This window comes from Centruroides sculpturatus, unplaced genomic scaffold (assembly GCF_000671375.1).
Source record: "Centruroides sculpturatus isolate CEXI.00-Female unplaced genomic scaffold, Cexi_2.0 scaffold613, whole genome shotgun sequence".
Lineage (NCBI taxonomy): Eukaryota > Metazoa > Arthropoda > Arachnida > Scorpiones > Buthidae > Centruroides > Centruroides sculpturatus.
The window spans coordinates 358,233-376,439 of NW_019384835.1; the positions used below are offsets into that span (position 1 = coordinate 358,233).

Below are 18,207 nucleotides of genomic sequence, written 5' to 3' on the forward strand. Positions count from 1 at the left end.
TAATAATAAACCAATAGGCTTTCAGGCTATAACCCATCATCAGGAGTCAAGAAAAATGATCAGTTAGTATTTAGCTAAAAGCATTTGAGTTTTGTAAAAAGTCTTTGATTCAAAGAAAATTAATTTGAATGGGATTTGTATTTCAGGAATTTCGATAATAAACATGCAAATCAAAATATTAGAATATTTTTCAACTTCATTGTCAGCTAATAGCTTACAGAGACTATCTATATATATAGAACATTTAACCCTACTCCTTGGTATTCCCTGACATATCTTGGGTCCACAGGTCAAGGTCATTAGGTCGTGACCCGAGATATCTCGTTCCAGCATCAGAAAGTTTTTGAAACTAGATGTCACTAGTCGTTATATATTTTGGAAGTTAGTTTTAATGTAAAAATTACATCTATTTTATTTGTGCAAAGTAAAAAAATAATAATTTCGGATGATACAATAGCCACAATTATTTTTTCAAAAACGTGTTTTTTTTTGTTAGACTTAACATCGACAAAAATTCAAAATGGCACAACAGGCAACAGAGAAAAATTTCAACATGTGCCAGTTTAACCAAATAATGATTTAATGGATTTTAAAATTCAATATATATTAAACTCCATTAATATATAATACAGTATATAAGCACAAAAGCATTAATGTATAATATATATTAATGCTTTTGTGCCAGGAACCCATAATTCAGATAATTTGAATTTTTAGCCCAAAAATNTTTGGAATGTTTTTTAAGTCTCCAAATTTTTCCAAGAATTTTTACCCACGCAAAAAAATTTTATCGCGATTTTAATTAGCCTTTGATAAGGCTCGATTATGGCTTAAATGTTTTTTAATGGGATTTTTTATCAAAATTAATTAATCATTCTAAAGTTGTAGTGCACAGATTTGACTTCGGTAAAGTTATTTAAAGCTACTTTCTGATGTCAAAAACGACCTCCAATAGTTTTTTAATTTTTTTAATTAATATATTTTATTATATATAAGTTTAATTAAGTCGGGAGGGGTCGGAAATCGCAATAAAACTTTTAATTTTTTAAAAATATTTAAAAATATATAGGTCTAGCTAGTATTAACCCTACTTTAAACCCTTCTCCTCCCGAGACGTCTGAGAATGTCCCGGGAAATACGACACCAGCTGTTCTCAAGGTCATCCAGCTGTGTACACAATGACTCGTTGGTTTTCATCAAAATTAATGCATTTCTTTCGTTTTTTTTCAGTTTTAAGTATTTTTTATGTTTAATTAAAAATTCCTTTAAAAACATTCGTGCAGCAAGTGGTTAAATTGTTGCTGGATTGACAAAGGTATAATTATAAAGTGTAAGTTAATAATTCATTGTAATAATCCAATTTTCTCCATTATTATTACAAATCAATTTCATTTAAAAATATGCATTATTATAACAACAGATTTTATACAGAATGTAATAATATATTCAATATACAGTAAATAAAAAACTGGTTTAAAACAATGCCTCTTCACTGTATGTAATCTTCCATAAACTATATAGCTCAACTGTTTTGTATATAAAACAGTTAATCTCCTATATTATATATTACTACCATAACCATGAAATTTGCATCTTGCTTTTATAATTGTACAAGTAATCAATATAATTCAAACTGCTTTTTTCAGAATAATAATAATAATAATGCAGAAGGTTGTTGTTTTGCAAGCATTCAACATCACTCGCAGATTCCTCAACCTCAATCAACAATAAGAAAACAAGAGCTCAGTTTTCATTAACCTGCCAAAATTACTGGTCAAACTGTGAGAAACAGACTTATAATAATAAACCAATAGGCTTTCAGGCTATAACCCATCATCAGGAGTCAAGAAAAATGATCAGTTAGTATTTAGCTAAAAGCATTTGAGTTTTGTAAAAAGTCTTTGATTCAAAGAAAATTAATTTGAATGGGATTTGTATTTCAGGAATTTCGATAATAAACATGCAAATCAAAATATTAGAATATTTTTCAACTTCATTGTCAGCTAATAGCTTACAGAGACTATCTATATATAGAACATTTAACCCTACTCCTTGGTATTCCCTGACATATCTTGGGTCCACAGGTCAAGGTCATTAGGTCGTGACCCGAGATATCTCGTTCCAGCATCAGAAAGTTTTTGAAACTAGATGTCACTAGTCGTTATATATTTTGGAAGTTAGTTTTAATGTAAAAATTACATCTATTTTATTTGTGCAAAGTAAAAAAATAATAATTTCGGATGATACAATAGCCACAATTATTTTTTCAAAAACGTGTTTTTTTTTGTTAGACTTAACATCGACAAAAATTCAAAATGGCACAACAGGCAACAGAGAAAAATTTCAACATGTGCCAGGTTAACCAAATAATGATTTAATGGATTTTAAAATTCAATATATATTAAACTCCATTAATATATAATACAGTATATAAGCACAAAAGCATTAATGTATAATATATATTAATGCTTTTGTGCCAGGAACCCATAATTCAGATAATTTGAATTTTTAGCCCAAAAATACTAATATTTGTAATATATAAAGTATTTTAAACTTCATTAAAGTTTTATCTGTTTGTTATTAATAATGTAACAATATATACTGCATAATTTCTCTACTTAAAAAGTTTGGGGGAGAACCTCAACTTACTTTTATGAACGATATAATTACTTACCTTTTCCATCTGGTGTTTCACCAAAAGGATTAACTTCTAATTGCGTTGCATCAATTTTTAAAAATAATTGGTATAATTTTTTAATTTGATCAGCTGCCTAAAAAATATAAAAAATGATTTTAATATAGTCTTCATTAAAATATTTTACTAGTTTTTCTTGCTAATTTATTTAATATTCCATAAATCAGAAATTAAATATGAAAAGATACTTTTCAGTTAATAAAATTTTATATTTGATTATTCTCATGTTAAACATTGAAATTTCTAATACCTTTGAATACAAAAATCTTTTGTAAAAATTTATTGAATAGTTCAAAGCTTCACTTAGATATTCTTTATAGAAGTTTCAAAAACAAAATTTGATTTCAAGACAGAAAAGTATTAGTAACTTAAATTAGACTTACTTCATCTATTAATGTACCCTGAAACTGTAAATTTTTAGCTAAGGCTTTGGCTTGAGTGTTTGTTAATCCTTTCATTATGTCAACAGATTCCTTAAAATTAAAAACAAAGAAAAAAAATTATTATAAATTGACTTGTTAAAATAAAAATCAAATTAAGTTGACTAATGAATCACAATTATGTGATTTATGAAAATAAAACACTAAAATGTGTTCTGATGGAAAATACCAAATGTACTTCTATCTCATATACTGTATAGTAGAATAGTCAAATTTATGTACAAGTCAAATCATATTTGAGCTTATATTAATTAAATTATCAACAACTGTGAGGCAGATAATAGTGAGGGTTTATCAGACCAATGATGGGCACAAACACTCAGGGATCAAAGTGAAAACAATTTAATAAACACAAAAAATTATTACATAAGTATGGAAACGAAAACCCAAAATGCATTTCGGACTATTTTTCCGATAGAAAATAGTCCCTCATCAGTTGGTATTAACTAAAGGTAATGCTATATTAAAAATTATATAAGGTAACGGTCAACTTAAAACTATGCCTAAAGTTATACAATATAAAGATGAAAATGCCGTTATAACTGTATGAGCAGTAAGCATTATCAGTGTAGACAGGTGTAATAGATCTTCATAACGTTGCATGGTGGTGTGGTATGATGTACAGGGTGCTGATACAAAACAGTTACAAGTTAGACAATTATTTGTTTACAGTTATGAACTAAAGTTATACAGACAGATAATGTACATACCAAAAACAGTAAGATGACATAGTTGCAGGTGTCAGCTTACTACAAGGTGCTGGGAATGGTAGTAATGGATGTAACACTCCACATCTGGTGCACAAGTGGTGACAACATATGATACAATTACAAGTTTCCAACAGTTTTTAACAATATATAGTCGTAACATCACAAAGATATTTAGTTTTTAAAAGATATAATTATGCCAACCTTTGTCAATTTTGACACCTAGATTATCATTAATTCTATTAACATTATTAATTTTTAAAATCTCTATATGTTCAAAATATTTACGTTTATAGGTGTTAGTTTCAAATTTTAGTGCTTTTATCATACTTTTATCTATTTCACATCCATATAGATAGCAGTGTTTAACAACTGCAGAATACTGAATTGTATTTGATGACGTTTATGTACAAACATCGAGACATCTTTTTGTTTTTACCTACATAGGTCATAGGATTATTACAGTTGCAGGTAAACCTGTATATCACATTGCTTTTTTTAAGGACATTAACCATATTGTTTGGGTGGTTTGGTTGGATGTATTTTTGGGTTTTATTACAAAGGTCAGGGACTAAATTGATGTTGGTACTGTTTAAGACCATTTTAATTTTCTCAAACATATTTTTAACATATGTAAGTTTAAAGAACTTTTTTGTATCATTGTTGTTAATGGGATTAGCAGTATGGACATTGGTGTTATTATTACACTTAAATTGTTTTAGCCATTTGTTTAGAAGTACTTTTGGGTCATTATTTAATAAGAAGGTCTTAACAATGTCTGTGATCTCAATATTCTTTTTGTAATCAGAAGTAGTTCTATTAAATATCTTTTTGATGAAATTGACAAAAATGTTTCTTTTTTATGAACAGGGGAGTATGTGACTGGTAGTCCATGACTTTATTAACATTACAAGATTTTTTGTAATTTTCTATTTCCAGGGTATTAGAATGTTTAGTAACTAAAACATCCAGGAATGGTAATTTATTGTGAAGTTCATTCTCAACTTCAAATTTAATGTTATCAAGGCCATTAACACTTGTAACCAAGTCATTAGGGTTTAAGATTACAGGGTCATAGATTATAAAACAATCATCAACATATCTGTTGAAGAATTTGATGCCATGTATATTATTAATGGATGTATCGATATCGATAACACTTAGTTCAGCTAATGTAGGGCTATAATGGACTCCATAGGTATGCCAGATTTTTGAGTATAGAATTTTCCATTAAATTGGAAATGGTTGTTCGATAAAATAAGGACAACTAGGTCAATGAGTCAATCTGCACAATTTATAGACTGAGGGAATTAACAATTCTATCTTGGATGATACTGGGCTACATATTCTTGATGTCCAAAGACAACATTCTAAACCTATTTTCCATTTTGACTTCCTTTTAGGTTATTAAGAAATTCATCAGTGCTTTTAATGCTCTGTTTAGACATTACAAGGGATTTTAGTTTGGATTTGACAAATAATTCTAAGTTATGTAAACAATAAAATTTAATATCAACAAGAGGTCTATAGGCAATGAGTGTTTTATGGGTTTTGATCCTTATGTGAAACTTGGGGTATGGTGACCATAATTAGTGATAAACTTCTAATCATCTTTATGAATAATTTTGATAGTTAATAGTTTTTTAGACTAACAATCAATTCTTTTTTGACTTTGCAAGGTCTGTTCAAAAAGTATCGGACCTTTTTTTTTCCGCGTAAACCAATGATGCGCGAGAGGCCTCCTTCGGTGGAGTTGTGGAGGGGACAGTCATGCACAGCCCTGAATTTTTTCCCGCCTGCAAGAAGTGTCAGTCGTTGGCAATCGGCCTATGAGTGAGGTCATGTAGTGTGCTCTCGTCAGATTCCACTAAGCTGGAAAATTACTGAACAACGTGAGCAGCAATATTACATCAAATTTTGCCAAAAACCTTGGCGATACCCAAGTGTAAACCATTCGCAAGATTCAGTAGGCTTTCGGGGACAATCCTCGAGGCCAAAAAAAGAGCGGCAGGTCCGCAGCAATATCAAAGGTCATGTTGACAGTTTTTTCAACTCTCGTGGGGTGGTGTGTCGTGAGTACGCACCACAAGGCCAAACCATCGCAAAGGAGTACTACCAGGAGGTTCTTTGTCGTCTTTCCGATACAGTGCAACGCAACGACCGGATCTGTGGTCGATCAAAACTTGGCAGCTCCATCGTGATAACGCATCTGCCCATTCTGCGCATCTGATTCAGGCTTTTGTCGCCAAACACAATACTCCTGTGGTTCATCACGCTCCATACTCTCCCCACATGGCTCCGTGTGACCTTTGGCTATTTCCCAAGCTGAAAATGCCTCTGAAAGGAACCCGAATTTAGTCGAGAGAAGACATCGTGCGGAATCCGACGGACTGGCTGATGGCCATTCCAAAAGATGCGTTCCAGCAGTGTTTCCAGCAATGGCAGGAACACTGGGAGAAGTGTATACATTACCAATGAGATTACTTTGAAGGGAATTAGGGTTTTGTACCTCAAAGTCAATAAATTTATTTTTGCCAACCAAAGGTCCGATACTTTTTGAACACACCATGTAAGTGTGTGATCATGAAGTAGTTCCTCATACACGCTTGTAATTGTATTATATGTTGTCACCACTTGTGCACCAAATGTGGAGTGTTACATCCATTACTACCACTCCCAGCACCTTGTAGTAAGCTGACACCTGCAACTCTGTCATCTTACTGTTTTTGGTATGTACATTATCTGTCTGAATAACTTTAGTTCATAACTGTAAACCAATAATTGTCTAACTTGTAACTGTTTTGTATCAGCACCCTGTACATCACACCACACCACCATGAAACGTTATGAAGATCTATTACACCTGTCTACACTGATCATGCTTACTGCTCATACAGTTATAACGGCATTTTCATCTTTATATTGTATAGCTTTAGGCATAGTTTTAAGTTGACCGTTACCTTGTATAATTTTTAATATAGTATTACCTTTAGTTAATACCAACTGGTGAGGTACTATTTTCTATCGGGAAAATAGTCCGAAATGAATTTTGGGTTTCCGTTTCCATACTTATGTAGTAATTTTTTGTGTTTATTAAATTGTTTTCACTTTGATCCCTGAGCATTTGTGCCCATCATTGGTCTGATAAACCCTTACTATTATCTGCCTCACGATTGTTGATAATTTAATTAATATAATTATACCAATGGCTAGAAACAACTTCTGTAATAATTTCGTCATATTTGAGCTGATGTATTTATTAAACAATTTATTAAATAAATTGTGTAATTTGATCTAAAAGTAAGCAGTTAGATCATCATTTCTATTAAGATTAGTAATTAAAAATTAATTTTGAATTAATTTAGAACATTCTGAAAAGATTGATGTGAAGCACAACCAAATCTGTAATCTTCTGCACACTGCGCAAATGCATTTACCAGTTATATTTACATTTGACTTCCATCCAATGTTCAATTCCAAATTTATATTAATTTAAATCATATATTTATGCAGATTAATCAACACCACATTGGGAACATCTGTAACCTCCACAGTTCTCAGCCAACTTTAAGCTTTACCTCAGAATTGTTTACATACAGATATAAACAACAGTCAAAGCCAAAGTTTTTAAAAGTCACATACCTACAAGGTGATTTTATTTGCCCTATAATTAAACTAATTTAAATAATTGGATTACATAATTTGGTCTAAAGGGAAGTGAATCACTTAGCTACCATGTGATGAGATAATAATCTGGTTTGTAGATGTTTAGCTATTAGGAAATCAACCTTTGTCTGTTTACAACTATATAATAAAATTTTTAAAAAAATTGTTGGCCAGATAGCAACAGGATCAGCCTATCATTGAGTTTGATTCATCCTAGATCTCTAAAATTTACTATGAATAGATGTGTCAGGATTCCTTATTCTTAATCAGACCATTCTCATTCATTCTCATTGTATATCAGACCTGTCCATAACAAGCATAACTGCAGAAAGCTATAAAGCATTAACACCTGTTCATACTAATGCAGTTTCAGTACATAATTTTGGTTGTGATGTCATCTGAAAGTAGTTTTAACATCCTGCATGTTAAACATTTCTGCTTTATTTTTTCATTTTTGTTTGTGGTTCTACATCCTACACTCTAATATAAATTTTACAAAACTACTTACCTTGAAAATAAGATCTGGAGATTTTGCTGCAACTTCTTCTATATCAACACCACCAGATGGACTAGCAACAATAACTGGACCACCTGAATCTCGATCCATCAAAATAGCAAGATAGGTTTCTCTTGAAATATCAAGTGCTTCAGCTATCATAACCTTTAAAATTTTGTCAAATAAAGAACAATACTTAAACTTATTCTGTTTATATTAAGTTATTTTTTTTATTTAATTCTAATAATAGTATTTAGAAGGACAGATCATTACAGATATAATATCAATAAAAAAGAATTCAGCTTTGCAAATTTTACATAAAAATGTGAAAATATCAAGTAATTTAATGTAAAGTAACTATTGAATCCTTGCAGGAGTCAAAAATAAAAATCTTTTATTTAATACTTTTAAAAAAAATTCCTATCCTAAATATCTCTTAATCCAGACATGAGAAATACTAATGCTTCTTTAGTATTTCTCTTAATCTAAACATTTTCAGAATCTTCAAAATTAACTTATTAGAAATTAATTTAATTCAAAACTTAGCTCAAAATATTTACTTATTTTTAAATACATTTTATAAGGTAAATGAGCAATTATTTATTAAGACAATCATGTTTTGCAGCAATAATTGCAGAAATTTTTAATCATATTTTTAATGTATTTAATTTAAAATATGTGCTCTCCACCTCAAATTAGTAGTAGCTTGCCCTTGTACATCATACTTTTCCTTTAACAATAGAGTCATTCCAGTCATCTAACACCTTACAGAGGAAAATTTTTTTGAATTGAAATAACATGACTTCCAGTTTGCATTGGAAGTTCACATATAGTCAGTCAAAGCTTCCTGCCCTTAAGGTTTCAATATCTGGTCTCATCTTTCAACTAACTAACTCTGTTCTCAAGATTAAGGAAAGATGGATGACAGTGGAAATTTATAGGTGTACAATTTTTTCAAATTGCAGCCCAATTTCTGGCTATTACTCTTAGCACGAAATGGTGGGAAAATGTTACCTTTTGGCCAAATTACATTATTTGATTGTATATTAAATAGCTTAATTGTAATTTGGCTTGTAGATATTTGGATATTTCTTGTGAATTAATAATATGTTGGAATCTCTTAATTCTAAGAATGAGAAAAATTTTACTCAAAAGTATTTAATAAGAATATTTTATTTTTGATTCCTATAAAAATTTTAAGAAAACTGTCTTTTTAGACTAACTTAAGGAGTTATTCTACAACTTCAGTATTCATATCACCATAACTGAGACAGAAAAATAAATTATATTTAAACTGATATCAGAAATATTACCCTCATACAATCACTATTTTGTCATTTAGCCTGATAACACATACTTAAAGTTAACAATTATAAATGTAGTGAGAGAAAAATCTTCAAAAATGTTTAACCAATAAATTTTAAATAGCAACGTCTAATATAATGCTGTTCACTTTTTACAAATATTTTAATAATAATATTGTTAATATAGTCAATCAGGGCCACAACCGTCAGATACATTATCTTATGGTTGTGCAGTTGATATATTTCATTAACATAAACTAAAAACTTACTTTTTCAACATCCAGCTTCATTGTCTAATTCCTGGTTATTTTGGACTATGCATGTCCATCTTTGAGAAATATTTCTCAACTTCCAAAAAAACTGCATTTAAATTTAACTTTGGCATTTAGAATGAATTTTTTTTAAATCAAAACTTGGAAAATATCTTCTGAAGATATATGTAGTACAAAAATACCAGGAATTAAAAAAAGGAAGGTATATGATCTGTGGACTTGAAAAAATAGGTTTAGTTTACATTAAATATTGAAACTTAGTGTAGACTGTAAAATTATTTTAGTCACTAATTGCTACAAAATTAATTCATAAACTCAATTGAATTTAAGTAGCCAATAACTTCTAACAAATTTGGCATTTTTAATAATAGAAATTTCAAAATTAAATTTTCACATAATTACAATTTATATTAAAATAACTTTCTTAAAAAAAATGTGTTAAAAAGCATGGTCTATCAAAAATGTGGCAAATTTGACAACCTTAAAAGACAATATTATAATAGATGCATGTAAAAAACATTGCAGAGGATCAATTACAGTTGGTTATTGAATATATTGTTCATTGCCTTCAGAACAGGGACATATTGAACATCATCTCCTGCTAAGGTCTCTGTAGAGCATGAATGTCTTGTAAAAATAAAAATGTTTGTTGCTTGCTGTGCCAAAAGTATAGTGGGGTAAGTTTTATTACTATTTTTTTAAGGAAATATCTTCTGCATGTCTTGAAATGTCACCATACCAATCTGATTGCATTTGGATTGCAAAATAGCTCACTAAACAACATTGAAAAGAAGGTACTTTAGTATTATGATCACCTAGTATATAAATTTTATATATATATATGATCTTTCACAACAAAATCTATTGTTAAAAATATCTAATTACATATTACTACTCTGTAAAAATTTTTCAAATTAAGACTTACTTTTGTAACTAATACACCATCTCCTGTAGTTTGTTTCGTCTTCAATTTGTGACCTATCATCTTTTCTACAAGAGGAACAATATCTTCACGACTAGAATTTATTAAATATTTTGTTTTTTGGTGCAAAATATATACTAAATTAATATCTTATATGAAATAATTTTTATAGTGTTAATAAAATGTCATTTATTAATAATTTCAAATGTATAACTTTACAAATAACAAAAAAAAATCATAAATGAGTTTAACAATTATCACAAAAATTTAGTAAAAATATTAGGTAATTAATGTCTATGAAAAAAATAAGATATAAATATCAATAAAACTTCAGAACTTTATTGTCATATAAATCGGTCTTTAAATTTTGAAAATGAATAAACTTTTTTAATTTATATTCCTGGAAGTAACAAAAAGCTAATAACAGAAAATTAAAAAATTGAGATTACATTTTAAAATGTGCATTGGTAATTACATGCAGGATGTTTTACTTAGATGTATAATAGAAAAATTTTTAGCATATACAGAGTGCTCTGCTTAGTCATATAATGAAAGGAAAATTTGTTGCATATAAAGCACTAGTGGATGTCAGTGTAAAGAGCAGCTCTGAATTTTAGTATTCTGCAGGCATGTGAACATGATCGATGCAGTTACTACTAAAAAACGTAACACAAACATTTACGACCCACTTCTAGGGTCTTCCTCAGGTGTTCTTTAATTTTTTTTTTCTGATGCGATTCTGATTTTTAACAATTTTAACAGCACCAGGAAAAAAAATTATAGAACACCTGAGGAAGACCCTAGAAGTGGGTCATAAATGTTTGTGTTACGTTTTTAAGTAGTAACTGCATCGATCATGTTCACATGCCTGCAGAATACTAAAATTCAGAGCTGCTCTTTACACTGACATCCACTAGTGCTTTATATGCAACAAATTTTCCTTTCATTATATGACTAAGCAGAGCACTCTGTATATGCTAAAAATTTTTCTATTATACATCTAAGTAAAACATCCTGCATGTAATTACCAATGCACATTTTAAAATGTAATTGTGCAATCTTTATGCTGCCTTTCTCAATTTCACTTAAAATATTGCTCTTGCCAAATTTTTTTCTATTACAGTTTTCCAAAAGATATTATAATTAAATAAGCACATAAAATTCTTAAAATAAGTTCACATAAAATTAAATATAATTACAAATTCTTCAATGACTAATTATCATTGATAATTACTAGATTTTTTTTATTTAGTGCATTTTATAGTAGTAATTATTTCATGTAGTCTCTTAGAAGCATAAATAACATACTTTACAATAAATAAAATAAATATATTGAAAAACTTACTTTTTTGTTAATTTAACACCACCCTGAAGGCCACTTGAAAAAGTTCCTTTCCCCCTACCACCAGCTAAAATTTGTGCTTTAATTACATATTCTTTAACATCTATAACAAAAAATAATGTATTCTTTTAAATAGGTTATTACTATACAAAACTCTCTAAAAGAGTTAAATAAATTTAATTTTTTGAACATTGATAACTTATAATTCAAACTGTCAAATCTTAACACAGTTATTAAGGAATCAACTACAAAACTAATCATTAAATAACCATGTCAAAATTTTTGTGACTTATATTTGATATTTAAGAATCTGTTAATGCTACTAATTTTTAAAATACCAAAAATCAAAAATGAATGTAAATGACATTAATAACATTTATTGGTTTTCATATTCATTCATTTTTATGGAACAAATTTAAAATGAAATGAATGTTAAAATAGAACCTTCATTTCATTTCAAATTGCTTCACTATTATTATAATTATTAATTCTTTAACTCAATCAAATCCATCTAATAAACAAAGTGATAATTACAGATACATTGTACTAACCTTGTATAGCTTTGCAGTAACTACTTAAAAACGTAACACAAACATTTACGACCCACTTCTAGGGTCTTCCTCAAGTGTTCTATAATTTTTTTTCCTGGTGCTGTTAAAAATGGTTAAAAATCAAAATTGCATCAGAAAAAAAAAATTATAGAACACCTGAGGAAGACCCTAGAAATGGGTCATAAATGTTTGTGTTACATTTTTTAGTAGTACCTACAAAGCTGTACAAGGGTAGTACAACATATCTTTAACTCAACATAGTAAGGAAGAATTGTAGTAAGGAAGTAATAAATAAAACTAGCTTCTTGATAATAATATTACCTAATAAATCACTTAAGAGATTTATAACATACAGGGTTTGTCCAATAAGTATCAGGACTGAAGTCATAAAAAAAATTTATTGAAGATATATGTACACTGAGCTAATAATCTTTAAAATATAACCTTCCTTCATCATTACACTGCAGCCAATACTTTTTCTAGTCTTCATATGTTTCCTGGAGGGCAGCAACCAAAAGGCTGTTCAGTCACCCCGTCGAAGCCACTTGGACTGCCTCAATCGTCCCGAAACGATGTCCTTTCAGGCTCCTCGATACGAAAGAACAAAAAGAAAGTTGGAGGAAGCCACATCTGGACTGTAGGGTGCCAACCACCCTATTTTTGACACATTGTATATGGCCAGTTTGACACATTTTGATAGTTTTGACATATTGTATATGGCCAATGCTTCCCTCATAATTAGCAACATGTGACTTAGCGACAATTTGTTGTGATGGAACATCCATCTTTCAATGATCTCCTTCGGACATGGCAGACCCTAATCTTGAAAAGTTCTTGCACTTTAGCCACATTTTCATTGGTTCGGGTCACTGTCAGATATCCAGTGCATTGTTCATCTTCAACGTCTTTGAATTTTTTACGCCACTCAAAAACAATGCATTCTGGACATGGCTTCATCCTCGTAAGCCTCATGGATCATATCCAAACTTTCAGTAGCAGATTTGTTCAATTAAGCGCAAAATTTGATGGTAAAACGTTTTCTGCATCTTGATTCTCAACATGAGCACTAAACACACTTTCACTTTGGGTGCGATCTACACACTCCAAAGGCTTGGAGACAACTGAGTTGGGTCTCATAGCTTACATGACATTCTCACCATCAAACCCGCCCACAGAAACTGTCCTCCACCCCTTCCCATTATACAGGAAAAATTCAGTTATAATACTTATTGAACAAACCCTGTATATAATAGTACTGTAAAATAATAGTATTAACTAGACACAATACCATTAAGCCAGTTCATATTCTTTGAGAATGAAAAAGAGAGGAGAATGTCTCTTCTCTTTTTTATTATTCTCTTCCCATAATTGTTCATACTTCAAACAAATGAAAGAAACATTCATGTGCTTTCAGTATTTGAAGTTAGATATGCTTTCAAGACTTTATTTTAGAGTTGTAAAATTGTTAATTATCTGCATGTAATCTCATTTTTTAATTTGAGAAGAGAGAACAAAGATTATAATATTTATATACAAGATTATATTAGATTAAGGTTATATTTATATATAAAATTATAAAATCTTATAAAATAAATTAAGGAAGATTATCTCAAAATGCATTTATAATATTTCAGATAAGTTTTAAATTTACTGTATATGTAAAAATAATATCTATTCAATTTGATTACTTTAAAATGCTGTATATAATAAATGATAGATTACAATTCATCAAAGATAATTCTGATCTAGTTCTTATCATTCAATTTTCTCAAGTTTAAAGATGCAAAAGATTGTGGGCTACCAACAGAAAGAAAAGTAAAACTTCTGTTGACTTTTCTCACTAACCATAAGAGAAGGTTAGTATGTCTTTAGTAATGCACAAATGCTGTTGTTTTCTCTTCTCTTTTCTGTTCTCAAAATGTATGAACTGGTCTTTAACAATATGTTTTGCTAACATTTTTAACCTAGTTAATATATCATTTTAGGTACACTAAAAAAAGAGCAGTTATAAAGGTTCCATTTTAGTACATATCCTGTCAACTGGGTCAAAAACATTGGCAATATATAAAAACTTTTATATATTACTAAAAGGTGTTGTGTCTTTTTAATCTGTATATTGCAGTAAACATTAATAACCATCTGTCACTAACCAAGCCCACATGTAGGTTTTTCAAAGGATAGTATTTAAAAATATATATACTGTATTTACTCAGATATAAGATGAGGTTTTTATTCATTTTTTCACTGCTTAAAAAACCTAGGTCATCCTATATGTGTGAACAAAAAATTCTTTGCGTTTTTGCAAATAATTTTTATGAACCATGTATTCACATTTTTTACTGGATGCTCACCCTCGTGTTTAAAAACAAAGTATTTTATCTGGGTCATTTGAATCATTCTTGTGTATTGTCAGGAGTAAAGATGAATAGCAATAGGAATAGCAAAGCTTTTCAATTGGATTCCAGATTGAAATTCCAGAATCACATGGGAGTCCGATATAAGTTTTAATCCATTCCCACGTGAAAACATATGATTATTTGGAAATCAGAATTCAGAGAAACTCATAAGTATAATCAACAGAGAGTGGATTCGACTGTTAAGAATTGGCAAAAAAGGTTTCCAATTGTCCAGTTTTACACAAATAAATTATGTTGTCGATTTTACAAGATTTTTCCTTAAAGTTTAAAATGCCAGTAATTCTTGCAGGACAATGTGTGCATTTACGTTTATTTAATATTTTATTTGTGATTAAATGAAATAAAATTAGAATTGTATTAATAAATCTAATTTTCTTTATTTTGATCTTTAAAGTTGCACCTCATCCTATATGTGAGATCCTCTTTTATGCGAGTAAATATGGTAAATTTTTTATAACATGTATTGTAAAAATGAATAAACTAAGTTATGGGTTTTTTTCTATTTTTTTTTTATTTCATTTTTTATTCTGTCCGAATAGGGAGTTAAACTCCTATTTGCATGGTTTCTTGTCATTAGGTAACAAACTGGAAATATTTGAGAAAAAAAATAAATAAAATAAAACACCGTCACATGGAATAAATCTGAAAAAAATAATTTTTGTGATAATCTGTCAACTTAAAGAGTGATAAAATTATTCAATTCACAGTTCATAAACATGATAAAAAAGGGGTCATACATGAGATGACCATCTTTGGTTCAGATTTTATCTTATCTGTAATCAAATCTTGAATATTAAATTTTAAATAAAAATACTTTTTCTTTAGAAAGAATTCAATTGTATATAATAAAATAATTAAGAAATTATAACTTATGAACTTTCTTTTTTTCAAATGAAGTCAGGTTGAGTTGGGACATGCTAATTTGAAATAAGAATATTTTTTTTTCATTAGTTTACTCTTTTCAGCAAAATTTAGCAAGTACAGGAAAGTATTTATATACTTTCCTGTACTTGCTAAGTATATAAACAAATACAAGTACTGGAAAGTATTTATATACTTTCCTGTACTTGTATTTATTTATATACTTTCCTGTATTAGTATTTATATAATTTCCTGTACTTTCCTGTCATCACTTTCCAGTTTTTAAATTTTCTGAATTTTGTTTTGTCTACTGATAATGAACTTTACTGTTTTTGTCTCTAGTTACATATAAATAAGGTTTATGTAGTTTTAATTATTTTATCCAACAAGGAAAGACAACAGAACTACCACCCAACTTTTAAATATTTCATGTTTAAAATAAGTTAAATTATACTTAGCTTTTGAGTTTTAAATGTTGACAAAACCTTACCAAATGTATTAGCAATAAGATCCGCTTGTTCAATTGAATCAACTACTTTAAAACGCTGAACTTGAATTCCATTATCTGCCATTAACTGTTTGCTCTGAAATTCATGAATGTTCAAACATCTCACAGGCTGTTGAATACAAGAAGCCTGTAAAATATGATACATGTTTAATATATTTTTTAATAAATAAAAATATTTAATATTTTCTATTAAAAGAAGTTAAAAAATTACAATTATAAATATTTTAAAATCATTTTTTGATTTTAGAAAATTAAAATTTTTCTTCCTATAAAAATATAATCAAGAACACAGTTGAAACAATTCAGTAAAAATTCCATAAATTATTTATGAATAAATATCTCATAAAAATTCAAATACTCTACAGTAACAGAATTTTTATGAGATTCAGCTTAAGTAAAACAACACAATGTAACTACTTCAGCTCTAAGTATATTAAACAAACCCAAGCCTTATATATATAAATAAGGCTTGGATTTGTTTAATATACTTATTACTTTACTTAAGATATTGGTCATTCACCAATATCTTAAGTATGTGAATGACCAATATCTGGCGAATATCAACATTCTTCGGTGTATGTCAGCATTCACACAGTCGAAATATTTGCTAAATATCATCATTTCTCACTTACACCAGCAAATGTTGACATTCAGCATGCACTGATGGTGAATGTTGAATAAAAATATTTTTATTACGTTAAGACAAAACTGCAACTTTTTAATATGTCAAAATAGGAGAAAGCTTAAGTAATGGCACATGTAAATAAACTGTTGAACCTAAAATAAACAGTATGTTCTAAATCATTAAAGAAAAAATACAATAATAAACTTACACATAAATTATGTGATTGACGTTGTACAATCTTATTTATTGCAATAACTTAAACTGTTATGGCACTTTGAGTCCCTTGCTTTTACAACTGCATTTATTCATGGAACACTTCTTTTTGCAATGACAGTGTGTACAGTAGACCCCCATAACACTGTAGATAATTCCATGTTATATGAATTCCATGTTGTACGAGTCACTTAGATTTTACAAATACGTGTCCCGGGCTGTGAACGGCTCACGTATTTGTAAAATCTAAGTGACTCATACAACATGGAATTCATATAACACACTCCTCCCTCCTCCACTCGATCCGAACAATTAAATCTCGTTACCGCAGGAAAGGGAAGAAGAAACATTTAAGCCATCTTGACAGTGAGCAGGTTTAACGACCTGTCACTGGAAAGGGAGACCTCCAACCTTCCTGGCGGTTCACAATAATAATAATAATAATAATAATAATAATAATAATAATAATAATAATAATGAGACACAATCAAGTAGCAAATATAATACACCAAGAGCTTGCAAAGAAACACAAATTGGCAGACATCCACGAACCATACTACAAGTATATTCCACAGACAGTATTGGAAAATAACACGCACAAAATGTATTACGACAGAGCCATAATCACAGATAAAACAATTTACCACAACAGACCAGACATCACACTCATTGACAAACACAATAAAATCACATACATTATAGACATAGCCATTCCAAACACTCACAATGTACAAAACACATGCACTGAAAAAATTAGCAAGTACACAGAACTCGCCCAGGAAATCAGGCATCTGTGGAGGATGGATAGGGTGCTTATTGTACCTGTCGTTCTCTCCTGTACAGGTGTGATACCACACACGCTACACAAAAGCCTGGGAACATTACAATTGAGTAGAAATACATACATCACACTACAGAAGGCCACTATATTGAATACATGCCATATTGTTAGGAAATTCCTTAATACAGACACTGACACACACATTTAATTTTAGTTTTGTTTTGGTTGCTATGCCTTGACTCTGGTCCGGCATAGTACACAGCCACCGGTTTGTACCGAGTATAACCCACTAAACCCAACACATAATAATATAATAATAATAATAATAATAATAACTCTCCCGTGGTCACCACCTGGTCTTGGTGGGAGAGCCCAGTAATTTTACTGAACCATAGAGCAATGCAGGC

General features: G+C 29.6%; 1 protein-coding gene across 1 annotated transcript in view; it reads right to left on the reverse strand.

Annotated features, from left to right (window-relative positions):
* Positions 1 to 18,207, reverse strand: part of LOC111630205 (succinate--CoA ligase [GDP-forming] subunit beta, mitochondrial-like) — a 57,099-nt gene that overhangs the window by 5,298 nt on the left and 33,594 nt on the right. The window contains exons 2-7 of the mRNA XM_023374268.1: positions 16,164 to 16,308; positions 11,848 to 11,947; positions 10,506 to 10,596; positions 8,017 to 8,169; positions 3,079 to 3,168; positions 2,675 to 2,771 (exon numbers count right to left, since the gene is read on the reverse strand). Of these exons, the coding sequence (XP_023230036.1) occupies positions 2,675 to 2,771; positions 3,079 to 3,168; positions 8,017 to 8,169; positions 10,506 to 10,596; positions 11,848 to 11,947; positions 16,164 to 16,308 (676 nt within the window). The remainder of the gene's footprint in view (positions 1 to 2,674; positions 2,772 to 3,078; positions 3,169 to 8,016; positions 8,170 to 10,505; positions 10,597 to 11,847; positions 11,948 to 16,163; positions 16,309 to 18,207) is intronic.